Genomic DNA, 15,583 nt, shown 5'->3' with positions numbered 1-15,583 from the left:
ATTTTCCAGGGCTGCACGAGAGCTTTTCAAAGGTTTAGCACAGACCATAAAAACTCATGTCACTTGCTGGAAGTAGTTTGTGTAGCTGTTCTACTATTTGGACGTAGCACAAACACAGAGAGCTGTTTATCATGACGGCTAAAAACGTTTGAAAAGAAAGCATATTCATCTCGTCGCTTGGTACCTTGTGTGCATCTTACATCAGAAAAATGCATTTTGTGGTGAGTGAAAAACACAAAACAGCTTCTTAGAAGCAAAATATTTCCCAAATACATATGGCAAGTACTTGTTGACAAGACGCTGAAATAAGCTATAAACAGCTTTATAGCCCTGAGCAAAGTTTACTGGGAAAGCTCTCAGCAAATGTACTTCAATTAGAGTTACAGACCCAATTCCAAAATATCTGGGACACTGTATAAAATGTTAATAAAAGCAGAATTCAATGATCTGCAATCTTATAATTCCCCATTTTATTTACAAGAGAACATGGAAAACATACCAAATGTTTAAACTTGAGAAAATTGTAGTACTATTTCAAGAAAAAAACAAAGTCATTTTGAATTTGATGGCAGCAACATGTTTACTACTGCGTAGCATGTCCTCTTCTTTCAATAACGTAAATATCTGTAAACTGAGGAGGTCAGATGCTGAGCTTTTAGGAGAGGAACATTATCCCATTCTTATCTGATACAGGATTCTAGTTGCTCAAAAGTCTTGCGTCTTCCTTTTTCTATTTTTCATTCTGTCAAATCTTTCTAACTGGTGAAAGGTTTGGAATACAGCCAGACCAGTTCAGCATTGAGACTCTTCTACTGTGAAGCCATGCTGTTGTAATAGATCCAGTACATGCTTTAGCATTGTATTGCTGAAATATGCAAGGCCTTCCCTGAAAAAATCATCATCTGGATGAGAGTGTATTCCAGATGTGTTAGCTGGCAAGCCCACAGACATTAATGCACCATCAGAGATGCAGGCTTTTAAAATGAGTGTTGATAAGAATTTCAAACTCTGTCTTTACCATACTATGTAAAGCACCTTGAGGTACAACTGCTGTTGCGCAGCTGAACATGGGAGCGCAATGTTCTTTAATTTAACAAATATATATTATCTCCTTCTTATTTCAGCTGATCTCTTTACGCGCTCCCACAACTAACCATCTGCCTACATCTCACCATATCCTTAGCATCTTTCTCTTTCACACCAACCATCTTCATGTCTTCCTTCACATTCATTCATCTTCTCTGTATATCTATTTTCATCCTGCCTGGGGGCTCCATAGCAAACATCATTTCCTCAACATATCCACTATCCATCATCTGCACACATGCACAGACTTGGCCCTCTGTTTCTCCAAACTACTCATCTCGAATTCTGTCCATCCTGATTAGTACCAATGTGAACTTCCTCAATTCTGCTACCTCCAGCTCCTCCTCCTGTCTTTTTGTCAATGCCATCTCCAAACCATACATCATAGCAGGTCTTACTACCATCTTGTAAACTTTCCATTTCAGTCTTGCTGCTATCCCTTTCCCACAAATCACCTCTGACCTGCTCCACTCTACCTGCACTCTCTTCTTCACCTCTCTTCTGCATTGTGCATTGCTTTGGATGGTTGTTCCCAGATATTTAAACTCATGTGCCTTCAGTACCTCTACTCCTTGCATCTTCACCCATCTCCCTCTTATTCACACACATGTATTCTTTCTTGGTTCTAATGAGTTTCATTCCTCTACTCTCCTGAACACACCTCCATCTCCCCAGGCTCCACCTGCTCCCTACTCTTACTAAAGATCACAGTCATCTGTGAAAATGACAGTTCACTGAGACTCCTGCCAGATCTCATTTCAGCTGTCCATCACAACAGCAAAAAGGATGGGCTCACGCAGAGCCTATCTGTCACTCATACTGCACACCTCACTATCATCTTGGTGTCCTCATATATGTTCTATACTACCCTCAAATACTTCTCTGCCACTTCTAACTTCCTCGTGCAATAACACAGTTCCTTCCTTGGCATCCTATCACATGCTTCCATCTCATATAGATATCTCTATGCCGCCAAAGGCAAGTCATTTGAACCAACTGCTTTTCCACTCTTCATCCTCTTGTAGCTTTTTCTTCAATGCAGTAATGCACCTGTAAGTTGGCAAACCAATTTACAGGTGCATTACTGCCACCTAGTGGACTGGAATGTGGACAGGAGACTAGCATCAATCATCTAATTCAAGATATTTAAATAGAAAATTGTTTAATTTCAGTAACAAATTCCTCAGTGTAAAACTGTAATTTCTGTCCTTCAACAAAGCCACTGATTCTCTTCTTTTTCACTCAAACTTAATGCAAAGGATTGGCACGTGTTCAACAGGTTTTGGTGGATTACATAAATGCAGAGACCTGTTCGGTGTTTGCCTGTTCTAGTGTATGGTTTAGCCTATATGTCCTATTGTCAACAAAATAATCAACATTTATTCCTTTGGGATCCTACCCTGCATTCTCTTCAAGCCTACATTGTTTTGTAGATTTCTTCCTGTGTCTGCAGTATCCCAGTAATTAAAACAGTACTGCTCATACTGCTACAAATATTCCGCAAATGAGTCTTACGATAATTTTAACTTCTTCACAGCCGCCCTCACTTCCTCTTTACTAATCATCTGTACTTCCTGATCTGTACTGTCCTCCATCCACACACCCTTCTCTACCTCGTTTTATTCATTCATCATCAACAAATATAATATACAGTATGTTAATTCAACGCAGCACCGCACGAATTCGTGTACTGGGTATATCGTTTCACTTACCTTAATGACAAGTTTGATAGGAGCCATTCTCATGAATTCAGTTAGCTTCACTAGAGTAAGTGCACGGTGGGCAGCTATTACCTGTATTTTTTGAAGACAACAGAGACAGATTTCTTTATTTGTTACGCTCGTACGACAAACGGCCACCGTCAACAATTACAAAAACATAACAAGTGTTATAATAAAGTAAAATAATAACATATAAGTTCGTTAGACATAAAACATATAAGTATATTAAAGTTAACCAGAGCTTCATACCGCCAACAGTTTTGAATGATTCTTCAACAGCCGGGCGACCGGAGATGACGTCACCTTCAATTTGTAGTCCAATAACTGAGCGCATTGTGCGTGGGACGTTTCACTGTATGCCTTTTGCATAAAAAAATAATAATAATAGAGATAGACAACTACTCTTCTACATAAAGACTCGTAAATTCGCTTTTAGTTGGTTTATTCCTTATGAAAAGCCGGTACTAGAGGCAAGCGACGGTTTCTCGAGTAGGACCGCAGCTTGGCCAAGCGCTGTGTTGCTACCATGGAAACGAGTTGTGTCTGTACAACGCCTTTGTCAATCTCTCAAACTACACACTGTCAAATTACATCTAAATATGTATGGCATCAAATGTTAGACCCTACAATAAGGTAGTGGTGGTTTTGGTTGGATTTAATAAATTAATCTGCAACTGTTCCCCGTTCTTTTAAAACACAATTTGGTCAGGCAATGCTACGAGCATCACTATTCTATCATTGCTAACACGTATCACTGCCGATTTGCCGTATGTTGGTACTGTCTACCTTAACAATGTTAAATGTGCTTCGGTCATGTCTCGACTCAGCAAGAAATCTCCATCTGTTTGCACTGATATGCCACTGGACAACACTGATATTTGCAGCAAGCTTCACCTGCTGAAACAGATACTAACGTCTTGTTTCGGTCCCACAGGTAGACTGAAACAAGTTCACAACAACATTGGAGGACACGTCGTGACCACCTCTGCCTCCTCGGTTCTTCTTTCATCCGTTTCCTCCTCGCAGCCTTTTATCAATCTCATAAAAACCTCCATCCTCAACCACGTCTCTCGCTTCAGCGACTGCGGTTTGTTTGCAGCTGTCTTATGCCTTTCTCTTATTGAACAAATCAAAAAGTCTGCTCTCAGGGAAAGCGTGGCTATCAGAGTGAACAACTACCTGCTCGCTCTGTGTACCAGCTACCTTCAACGAGAAGACTGTGGTTGTAGAGTGAAGCTCGACTTCTGCAGCACTCAGAACTTGATCACGTTAGCTCGCAGTGTTATCTCCAGCAAACCCGCATGTGTACTAACAGAGCCCGAGACGCTTCACATTAGCAAACTGGCTGTGCAAGCTTTTTTGCTCACCGTTCCCTGCAGCAGTCCAGGTATAGTCAGTTTTGGCAGAATAGTGACTGTTCCTGTAGAAGGTCATTCTGTGCTAAGCTCTGAAGTGCTTCCAGGTTTATTGGTGGAGATGCCTGATGGCCTGAGTGAGGAAGACAAACCTTTAAATCCCCTCAGTGTTGTGCTTTTCAGTGCGTCTCTTGCTGGGGACATTTCTGAACTAGGAGATGGAGTAATTGAGGCCCACCCGGATGTAGACACAGACTCACAGATCCTGGGTCAACTTCTGGAGCTTGGCAGACAGGTGATTAATGATGAAGTGAAGCTCTTCATGTGCCAGAAGGTCATCCACCCAGTTTTGCAGCAATATCTCAGGAGTCATGGTGTCATAGTGGTAGAGAGACTGGGAATTGCTCTTATGGAGCCACTTACTCAGCTGACAGGTGGGCTGCAAAATCATGCCATACATACAAGCACCAGTTAAACACCAATAGCTTTATTTGTTTTTCAATTCAGCTCACTGCACTACTGTAATTATCTATCTACTGTCCGAGTGGAATATACTTGTGTTGTATTTATGGTGGGGGGTTTTTTTGTTTGTTTGTTTTGTTTTTTTGCATACCTTTTACAAATAGGGGCTCAACCTGTGGCCACATTACATACCACAATCCCACCCAAGACCTACGGGAAGGCGAGGGATCTCTGTATAAAGCACTTTGGATCCAAGACAATGCTGCATTTATTCCCTCTTGGGGAGTCTGCGATCTGCACAATGATCCTCTGCCACAGGAACCAGACCATGTTAAATGAGCTGAAGGTAAGATAAAGTGGGTGTTAAAGCTGTACTGTTGGCTTCTGGAGTTAATGATGGATGGAGAGACATATTGCCTGAAACAACGTAGATTCCACTCATAAGACTCCCTATCGCTAAGATTTACAATTCCTGCTGTATGTTAGTTCAATAAATGAGAAGTCAGTAATGGATTTTCCCACAAAGTAAATGTTTTAGTGTTCGTCCATTGAGAGATCAAATTTCTTCAGAAAATATACGTTTTTAACACAGTCATGGAATACCCATTATTGTCATGTAAATGTGACAAAGGGGTCACTTCCTGATGTGTTTGTGCTAAAGGTGGTGTGCCAGACGGCAGAACATGTACTGAGGCTCACTCTAAGGGAACCATTTGCCTTGGTTGGGGGTGGCTGTACTGAGACAAACTTGGCTGCTTATGTTAGACACAAGGTGAGATCCAGTATTTGGTCTTCACTTACCCCAGTTTTATTGATTTCACGTGTCTTTCACAATGACATGCCTTCATGATGCCATATTTTTTTCTTAGAGCAAGAGTGAGGTACCAGAGACTGCATCGGTATTAATGTGCTCACAGACAGAGTACCTTCTTGGTGTGGAGCTATTCTGCTGTGCTCTGGAGTCTGCAGCTCGAGCGCTGGAGCACGATGGTGGGAGTTCTTTAATTGATCTGACTCATGCTCATCGCTGGATGCTCCCTGCAGATGCCATCAAAGAAACCATGGAGGAAAGTTTGGGCTTCTGTGGCTGCGGTTTGGTACAAAGTAGCCCAAGTAAGAAGTGGACTTATCTAAACACTAAATATTCAGATTTCTGTCCATCACCGGTGTTTAAAGACACTCGTGTGCAGCCACGTGTACTAGACTCCTTCACAGCTAAACTCAGCGCATTGCAAGTTGCTGTGGAAACTGCTAATCTTGCTCTGGATGTTAAATATATAATTCAAGATATGAATTAGCGGAACAGATTTTTTTGTGTAGTGTGGAATTCTGGTTTGTGGGTTTAAAATGGGGACTGAATGCTGCCTTTTTGGTTTCAAATTAAAAAAAAAGAGCTTAGACAGTAGGGAGTCCTTTTGCATATCATTTAAAAACCCATGCTGGCACTGGGGTACATTAGTACATGGGTAACTTATATCTGTGAAGGTAGCATTAATGTTTAACTATGCTGAAAACACATCTGATGTGTATGGGGAAAGGAATCATGCTGGGCATTTATAGTAATTTGGACTGGGTAATGTGTTAGCAATAAAGAGATACCATGTTGTTGGATGGAAATGAAAATTATCAACTTGCAGAGGGCTGAATTCAAAGACACCCCATAAATAAAAATGAAACATTGATACTTCAGGCTAGTCCATTTTGCAGAAATGTCATTAAAGCAACTCAAAATACTAGTAAGTAGTTTGTGTGGCCCCCACATGCATGCCTGACAACGTCTGCATATGCCCTTAATGAGATGACGGATGGTGTCCTGGGGTGGATCTCCTCGCAGATCTGGAGCAGGGCATCATTGAGCTCCTGTCATTAGAGGTGTTCCCAGAGGTGTTCTATTGGATTTAAGTCAGGCAAGTGTGGGTGCCAGTCAGCAACATCAGTTACTTTGTTCTCTAGGAACTCTGTCATAAAACGCTGTGTGGCAAAACAAAACAGGAGCACCAGGAGTCCAAAAACAACACGTGCACAGAAAACACCGGCGCACAAAGAACAGTTCAATAGTAAGTCAGGGGGCCGACCCGGAGGTCGCCGGCACAAAAGTTCATAAGTCAAACGGTCGGGGGCGACCAGGCGGGTGGCACAGGTGACAGAGCCGGGCTCACCAGAACCCCCAGCGGACGAGGCGGGTGGCGGCGTGGGAGCCACGGAGTGCTGGATGGACTCATCCGAGCTTCCAGCAGGAGCCGGTGTAGAACCAGAGGGCATTGGGACCCCTGGCTGAATGTTAAGCTGACCAGAAGACTGAACTGCTACAGGGGACTGGGCTAGTGGTTCAGGTGCAAGCTGAGCTACTGGAGACATGGGGAGCTGAGCTACTAATGGTGGTGAAGTAGATGACTGCACGGGAGACAGAACTGAGGGCGTCTGCACTGGCACAGGGGACTGAACTAATGTCTGTAGTAACGGTGGTGGTGAGAGTGGAGTGGGTGGTGGAGTTGATGACTTCACAGGAGAATGAACTAGGGGTGACTGCACAGGAAACTGAGCTAGAGGTAGTAGTGACGGTTGGGGAGAAAGTGGAGCTGGTGGTTGAGTGGATGACTGTGCTAAGGGAGACTGCACTGGGGACAGCTGAGCTGCAGGAAACTGAACCGGGAACTGCAGTGACGGTTGTGGTGGAGGTGTAACGAGTGGAGGAGTGGCTGAATTGGCTGCGGGCCGGGCGGCTAACGGCTCAGCTACAGAGTGCATTAATGGCAGGGCTATAGGTTGAATGACTGACTGAGTAGCAGCCTGACTGGCTGAGTGTAGTGAAGTGCTACGGGGAACTGAACTGGTGGCGACGCAAGAGACTGAGCTCGGAACTGACTAGGCACATGAGCAATGGACTGAATGGGTAATTGAGCTATGGATTGTGTCCTTGGGCAAGACACTTCACCCGTTGCCTACTGGTGGTGGTCAGAGGGCCCGGTGGCGCCAGTGTCCGGCAGCCTCACCTCTGTCAGTGCGCCCCAGGGTGGCTGTGGCTACAATGTAGCTTGCCATCACCAGTGTGTGAATGTGTGTGTGAATGGGTGGATGACTGGTTATGTAAAGCGCTTTGGGGTCCTTAGGGACTAGTAAAGCGCTATATAAATACAGGCCAGGCCATTTACAAGTGGCCGAACTAAAGGTTGAATTGAACAATGAATAGCAGACTGGCCTAAAGGCAATGTAGGAGGCTGGAGTGATAGCTGAGGTGAGAATGGAGCTTCAGTAGGCCAGGCAGCTAAGTGAGCTTCACTTTGGGCTAGAGCAGTCTCGGGAAAAACAGTCTTGGAGGTATTTATTTCCTGCTCTGAGTAAGCCAAGAAACCGTCAATAGTCACAGGCTGAGTGGATTCTGTTGTCTCCAGGGGTCCAGATTCAGATGAAATTACAAACTCAGCTTCTGGGGAAGCCTTGGAGAGCGTAGCAGTCTCAGGAATTGCCATAGAATCTGTCCTTGTGGGCGCAAACCTAGAGCTCTTTCGCAGTGCTCGTTATTTTGTCTTCAGGCTCAACGGAAACACACAAACCCCCCGGGGACCTGAAAAATGCAGCTTTTGGAAAAACAGTCTCGGGATTAATAATCTGATTTAACAACCCCCTTGCGCTTTAATGGCCGCTGCTGCATTGCAGAGAGCTCCATCTGCTGCTGCAGCGCTGGTGGCTTCGGTGCTGAATACCGGGAGCGGGCGAGAATAGCTAACTCTCGGGCTTGCAGTACCTCCCGGGCCTCGCGCACCATGTTTATTGAGTCCATAAATCCTCCGAGTTGACCAAAGTGGGGGTTCCTCTCGAGGATGGCTTCAATGGCTTTGATTCCTACAGTCACAGCCCGAACATCATCAGTGTGGGAAATCCGCTCTACCAGACCTTGGATGCGGACCAAATCAATTTCCCGGGCGGAGCCTGCGGAGTCCATGTCTGGTCGCGTCGTTCTGTCATAAAACGCTGTGTGGCAGGCAAGAGATGGGGACTCAAAATGCAGGACTCACAGACTCGAGGGATGAACTCAAAACCACAGCTTTATCTGCTGGTCACAGAAAAACGAGCATACAAAGTAAACTAAACTGGGGAATAACACACTAAACTCACAGGGAGATCCACACGGCATGAGGGGCGACACTGACTAAGAGAAACACAGGGTTTAAATACATTGGGAAGTAATGAGGGGAATGAGACACAGAAGGAGAGCACAGCTGGGGGAAATCAGAACTGACGAGACAAGGAAGCGTAACCTGAACACATTCACATAAGACACGGACCTTCAAAGTAAAACAGGAAGTAAGACACAGAGACGCGAACTTGACACGGTGGAGACAGCAACTAAGAAACACAGAGACGTAAACCTAAGGCAGAGGGCTCTAAGAACCGAAAGCCACAGAGGGAAACTCAAACATGCAGACACAGACTTACACAGAACAGAGGGGACACAGAGAAACATGAAGGACAAGGGATCAAAACTAGAAACCATAGAATAACTCACACAAGTACAATAATACAAAAAATCACAAAGAATTAACATGCTGGGTCAGGAGACCGAGTACCCTGACACTCTCCTTACTCTCACCACATGAGGCTGGGCATTGTTATCCATCAGGAGGAACCCAGGACTCACTGCACCAGCATAGGTTCTGACAGTGGGTCCATGGAGTTCATTCTGGTACCAATGGCAGTCATGGTGTCGTTGGCTAGCCTGTAAAGGTCTGTGTACCCCTCAGTGGATATGCCTCTCCAGACCATCACTCACCCACCCACCCACATGTTAAAGGCAGCATTACATTCTCCACGGCTTCTCCAGACCCTTTCACATCTGTCATATGTGCTCAGGGTGAACCTGTTCTCATCTGTGAAAAGCACAGGTCACTAGTGGTGGACCTGTCAATTCTGGTTTTCTATGGCAAATGCTAATCTGCTCCACGGTGCCAGGCAGTGAGCACAGGGCCCACTAGAGGACATCAGGCCCTTAGACCACCCTCATGAGTGTCCTGCTGGAGGTCATTTTGTAGCTCTGACAGTGATCATCCTGTTCCTCCTTGCACAAAGGAGCAGATACCGGTCCTGCTGATGTGTTAAGGACCTTTTACATGCACAGCTGTCCAGCTCTCCCAGAGCCTGTCCCCTGGAATCTCCTCCGTGCTCTTGAGACCGTGATGGGAAACCCAGCAAACCTTCTGGTATCAGGTATTGCCTCGTGCTACCAGTAGTGACTCTGACTCTAAGCCAAATGCAAAACAGAAAAGGCGAAAATGTCAGTGTCCTCCACGTGTAAAACCATTCCTGTTTTGGGGCTCGTCTCATTGTTGCCCATCTAGTGCACCTGTCGTTAATATCATTAACATCAAAGAGGAAACTGATGAAGAAACTGATTAACAACCCCCTCTGCTACTGAACTGACCAGCTCAATATCCCAGACGATTCACTGACTTGATGCTGTATTCTGATTTTAAAAAGTGTAACTTTAAAGTTTGGGGGGTTTTTTTGGAGCCTTGTAGTTAGGTCCATTAGTTTTTGTAATGCTTCCTCTGTAAACCAACGAAGTAGATTTTTAATCAAATGTGACAGATGTGCATATATTCAGCTTTAATTCAAGAGGTTATATATATACTTATATAAATTTTTAATTATAAAGATTGTTTTTAAAACTTGGATAAAAATTCTTTGTAGCCAGTGTAGTCAATGGCTGCTTGAAGTCTAGAGCCTATGGACAAAGCCTTTCGAAAGTTGGGATAGTCTTTGAATTTGAACCGTGGCTCACAAACAGTCTTAGGCAACATCAATAGTCTGCCAGGCCTTCAGTGCAGCCAGTTCCTGCATGTTTGTGGGACTTTCTGCCTTCAGTCTTGTCTTCAGTAACTGAAAAGCACGCTTTGTTGGGTTGAGATCAAGTCACTGACTTGCCCATTGAAGAATATCCCATGTCTTTGCCTTGAGAAACTCTTGTCTTTCTTTGGCAGTAGCCTCTGGGTTATTTTCCATTTGCACTGCGAAAGGGTCTCCTATCAGTTTTGCAACATCTGGCTGAGTTGGAGCAGAGAGTATTGACCTGTACGCTTCACAGTTCATCCTGCTACTTCATTAAATACTAGTGGCACATTTCCACTGGTGGAGAAGTTGTTTTTCTTAATCAAAGAAGGAATTTGCCATCACATACTGTAATTGCCTTCTGTGGGCTTTTCATTTTGCTGGTACATTCTTAAACAGAGAGGTTTGTTTTTAATTTATACTTTCCTTTTTTCAGCCTCATGAGGGCCTCACTTGCATCAACATGTCTTTAGACCTCATGTTAAGTTCCAATGTAAAATTCAACAACTGGATCGACTCCAAATCTCTATCTCATTTGTCACAGAATAATGACAGAACTGGTCTCACCTGGCCAATTGAAACCGGCTGTCTGTTAAGTTTCCAGTTACTTTCACAACAACTGAAAATGGTGGGCTATGGTCCTATTGCTGTTACACCATTTGAGTTGAAACTAACATCTTTTTGTTTAGTTTTAATCCCACTGTGATGGTCTACGGACACAAAATTACAAAAGCTGTGAAATTGTCCCAAAAATTATGGCACCAGCAGTTTTGAAGCAAGATTGGTAAAATTGGTAATCAGTGGATTCTTACATTTGATTTAATTTCAAACAGCATTCCTGACTTTTGGAAACTCGGTTGTATGAGTATCAGTAATAAACAAGACAAATACATTTATTAATACATCATGCATAAATTTCACAAGCTGCAAATACTATTGATACACTTCACCTTGTTACCTTCTTAAATACAAACACTAACTAAACCAAGCTAACTAGACTATTCCACGTTAAGGCCTCACTAATAACAATGTTGTATAACATGTTATAGACCACGGTAAACAGTTTTTTGCAATACATGAATGTTTTCCCTCAGAAGATAAAAGGAACTAAAGCCTTTCGAAACTTGGGATAGTCTTTGAATTTCTCAAGATAAAACCTGCAACAGAAGAAACAACAACGGTTTAGAAACAGCATGTGGGTAAAATCCTTAGTTGAGGGGTTAGTATTTGTGTCAGGACTCCTTCACATCAATATCTTAGGCACCTGTGATGGTAGTAGGCTCTTGGTCCAATGAAGCAGAGGGTAAACAGAGCGAATGAGAGTGCTGGAAAAGACCAGGTGGCTACAGCGTATCCAAACCACTCCACAATCTCCCCTAAGTAGTTGGCACCAGACACATATTCAAACAGACCTCCTGCAGGAGATTAAGTAGACTGCAGGTTAATACAAGCACAGTGGGAGTTTGGTCACTAATCTGTCTCTTACCAGTAGGAATCTTGTATATTACTTCCTTTGGTTTCCTCAAGTTGCATAGAATAAAGTCGCTGTGAATATTAATGGCCATGCCGATGTAAAACAGCAGTAAACCTGAAAACAACAACAACAAAAAAAGAATTCTCAGTATATGAGACATAAAAAAAAGCACAATTAGATTCTGACTTTCACATCCAAAGAGTAAATATTCCACTTACCAATTTTAAAGCGATAGCCCGTAAACCACTCATCATCAAACTGGGCACAATGCAGCAGGTAGTGTCCTTGCAGGAAACCATTTAGAGAGCAGAACAAACCCGCTGTCACCATCACACTCAGCGGGGAAGGCTTTCCTTTCATCAATAGCGAGTACACAAATGTTCTATGATTGGGGAACAAAATGGTAGATGCAGCAGGGGTGGCAAAAGACGGGGATAATGGTACATTTTTTCCATGCTGGTAGATGCAGAAAAAGCTGTGTTTTTACAATCCACTGGAAGCACACTGTATAAATGATTTGGCATTAAGGTGAAAACTAAAATGGTGCCACTAAGCTCCACTCTTCATGGGAGGTTAGGAAAGCATTCCTCAGAGTGTTGTTTTGAATTATAGCAGCAGGAAAAATCCTTTTCAAACCTCCTTTTGTTTTTTTCTTTTGCTTTTTAGGTCCCCATCTGAAATTTTGTCTCTTGCTTTCACTAAATGTCTCAATACGTAATGTACATCCAGCAGCTAAAAGATGATTACGCCACGTCTTTGTTGTTTTATGTAAAATAGAAAAGACAAACTGTTAGAGAGGAGGGATTTTAACTTTCCTTTTTTTAAATAACATCAAAGTTGATCACTTATGTTGGAAAGATTAAATAGGAATATTGTAAATAGGAATACATGTATTCACGACTGTTTACTGTCGTGAATACATGTTCCCTGTTCCCTTCACATGCATAGCAAATGGCACAAAGCTGACTTGTTTTTCTGCTTTTACCTTTGAAAGTAGTGCACGCAAAAGGTCGCTAGCAGCAGGTACTTCCCCATAATTGTGGATTTGTGCGTGGTGAGTATTAAAAGTAGAGGGATGATGAAAGCCGGCATCTCCTGAAGGAACCAGGCTAGTCTAGCAGGAACCATTCTAGCAGGAGGGCATGCCATGTAGCGTCCATAGGAGCTCTGTGACTTCCTGTGATAAACCAGGTGCCAAACTCCTGCCAGAATAAGTCCACAGCTGAGAAAGCTCACCAAGTCCTGATGGCAGTGCATCCTGGCAAGTGTTCGCCTCAGCCGGTAAAAACTGCTGTGACCGTTTCCACTCGCGAACTAAGCATATGTATGAAGCTCAATGGATGTAAACCGCCTTGCAGACTCCTCCCAAAATAAAGAAAGAGGTGTGTGTGTTCATCAGGCTGTTGACAGGTTGAGCTTTCAGAGCGTAGGTACAAACATTGCTAGAGGCAATGTCTCGATTAGCCTTCTCTGTCTTGGAAGACATTTTGATGTTAAACTGTCACATTTCCAAAAGCTGTAACACACATGAAAAGAGTCACCACAAGTTTGAGTATGAGAGGTAACCAAAGTGCTCAAAACCACCACAAGTCAAAGTCCAGATTATAATCCTGATTATAGATTATATAAATGTACCTAGCTTCAGAGTTCAGTGATCAGATGATATATATGATATGCATTTGCACAAAAAGTTCATTTTTTTGGTATGTTCAACTCGGTATGAATATAGTACTGAAATTAATCATTTGAAGTATTCAGCCTCAAATGCATCTCCACGAATGTGGGACCATTTAAGGGGAAATAAACAGGCTTTTGAACGGTACAAGATTTATTGCCCAGAAGCAAGGTTACAACAAAGAAATAATCAACCAACCAAGTTAATTAAAAAGTGAAGGGTAACTAAAGACTTAGCATTGGTGGTTAGAATTCTTGTTAACTTCAACTTGTACTATGACTCCTTCTACAACTGATCAAATGCTTCTGGTGGGAAAATGGCATGAGTAAGGAACCAGCAGCAGCTATCTAGCATCCGAGTTCATTAGTCAAGTCACAGCTACAGCACTTATATAGACACATTTTCTTTAAAAAAAAAAGGAAATTTGAGTTCAGTGGTCAAATATGTAAAAAAAACTAGTAGAAATATGTACTATAAAGCAAGGTAGACTTAAAAAGCAACACAATCTGTAGTAGTTTTGTGCAAATACACACAAGCACAATCGGCTGCCTTTTTAATAGGTACATTTTGGAAACCTTATAGTGTAGTAAAACTGCTCCAGAATGTGTCCTTCCTATTTGAAAAAGAACTTAATGATCAATTGGTGCTGAAAGAGTTTCAGATTAGTGTTTGTAATATTCTGTCCACCATCTCTCCATTAGTAAGAATGGGCTAAATAACAAATAATTCTCAGTATAACAGTACAATTTAACACCAACTCAAACTATAGCCTTGAAAATGACCACAAAGTGGAATCGGTTCCTATCTGAAACAAAAACTTGACTATTGAAGTCCTCACATATTTTACCTCCCAAAATAAACACACTAGTGTTGTCATGTGTGGGGATGAACAAAAAGTATTTGACCAGCATAATATAATCTGCAGTATGATCATTGCTTTAACCATGTAACAGATAGCTTTAAGATGGCCTTAAGATGTTATGCATACAGTTATTATGTTGACCTTGTATTTCAGGTGCAGTTATGACTATTTTATACACAATGCATATCTGTGCTTATTAAAGAGTTGGAGCTCGGTCAATTAATTGGGGGTTGGAAGCTTTGTTCGGCGCGATGTCCGGACAATCTATTGTGCAAGTGACTTGGAGCCATAGAAGGAATTGCAATACATGCTTACAAAACACTTATATATCAGATCATTTTATATTAAGGTTTTAGTAGAGGTTCTTGGTTAAAACATTTATTTAGTAGAAGACATACACATAGTCTCAGTGAGCTTCTGGTCTAGTGAAAGGTCAGAAGTGCAACAGGTGAATTGAGAAAGAGCATGTGAGGTCAACACATACACACACATTAGTTAGATTTATTTAGAGGAGAGATTAGTTATGTCTCGACAAGAAAGAGGAACAATTCACTTTAAGACAAGAACGGAAAGTACCAGCCATGAAAATAGAAGATGATCTTCTGGGTTAAAAGTCATTGTGGTGTTGATCTGATCTATGTATAAAATGTACCTGTGACGCATGAAGGGGCGTCAGTAAACAAACCCTGATGTTATAAAATAATTGTTTGTGCTTTAGTAAGTCGGAGATCACTTGCTGTCGGCGTACAGAGTGTTCTTCCCACACGTGTGTATTCATTAAAATCATTGTTTGACCAAGAGCTTCTGGACCAAGGGTGGTTTGTACTCTCCCTCCTCAATTTTGAACCTTAACACATGCAACCTGCCTCCCCCTGTTGGTGACATTGGCCTTAAAATTGCTTCATGACTGATGTAGTTTGCACAGGATGTCTATTATAGAAGCTGCACTGTAAACCTATTGTTCGCTTATGTCTGTTAGTTGGTAAACTGGGGTGAAAATTAGTGTTTGGTATTGAAAAACATAATTGGTTTCAATGTAGTCAGTGACTGAGAAGTTACATGGATGTATGAGATCAGTGCGTTTTCTGTGATTGTAAAAACCGGAAGAACGAGACACCAGAG

General features: G+C 42.6%; 3 protein-coding genes across 6 annotated transcripts in view; 1 reads left to right on the top strand and 2 right to left on the bottom strand.

Annotated features, from left to right (window-relative positions):
• Window positions 1-4,237, bottom strand: part of slx4ip (SLX4 interacting protein) — a gene marked incomplete at its 5' end in the record, with an annotated part of 33,543 nt that extends 29,306 nt beyond the window's left edge. The window contains 3 exons of one of the 4 annotated variants that reach the window (XM_082557985.1): window positions 2,799-2,879; window positions 3,057-3,167; window positions 4,175-4,237. In XM_082557985.1, coding sequence (XP_082414111.1) covers window positions 2,799-2,831 — 33 coding nt within the window. Of the gene's footprint in view, window positions 1-2,798; window positions 2,880-3,056; window positions 3,177-3,721; window positions 3,796-4,010; window positions 4,099-4,174 lie in introns of those variants that run through there. The other 3 variants (XM_082557983.1, XM_082557984.1, XM_082557982.1) reach the window with 3 other exon arrangements.
• Window positions 3,186-7,664, top strand: mkks (MKKS centrosomal shuttling protein). Its single transcript, XM_082557981.1, has 4 exons — window positions 3,186-4,596; window positions 4,789-4,970; window positions 5,286-5,396; window positions 5,494-7,664. Exons 1-4 carry the CDS (start codon window positions 3,621-3,623, stop codon window positions 5,920-5,922), a joined length of 1,698 nt encoding a protein of 565 aa, XP_082414107.1. The 5' UTR covers window positions 3,186-3,620; the 3' UTR covers window positions 5,923-7,664.
• A 3,587-nt stretch (window positions 7,665-11,251) lies between these two features.
• srd5a2b (steroid-5-alpha-reductase, alpha polypeptide 2b) lies at window positions 11,252-15,481 on the bottom strand. The gene is made up of 5 exons (XM_082557990.1): window positions 12,910-15,481; window positions 12,143-12,306; window positions 11,937-12,038; window positions 11,715-11,865; window positions 11,252-11,607 (listed from the first exon to the last, which is right to left on the bottom strand). The coding sequence occupies exons 1-5, from the start codon at window positions 13,179-13,181 to the stop codon at window positions 11,541-11,543; spliced, it is 756 nt and encodes a 251-aa protein (XP_082414116.1). The 5' UTR covers window positions 13,182-15,481; the 3' UTR covers window positions 11,252-11,540.
• Window positions 15,482-15,583: the final 102 nt, after the last annotated feature.

This window comes from Aulonocara stuartgranti (genome assembly GCF_965226115.1).
Source record: "Aulonocara stuartgranti genome assembly, chromosome: 13".
Lineage (NCBI taxonomy): Eukaryota > Metazoa > Chordata > Actinopteri > Cichliformes > Cichlidae > Aulonocara > Aulonocara stuartgranti.
The sequence above is the reverse complement of the archived record's forward strand: the minus strand, read 5'-3'. Positions and strand labels throughout refer to the sequence as shown.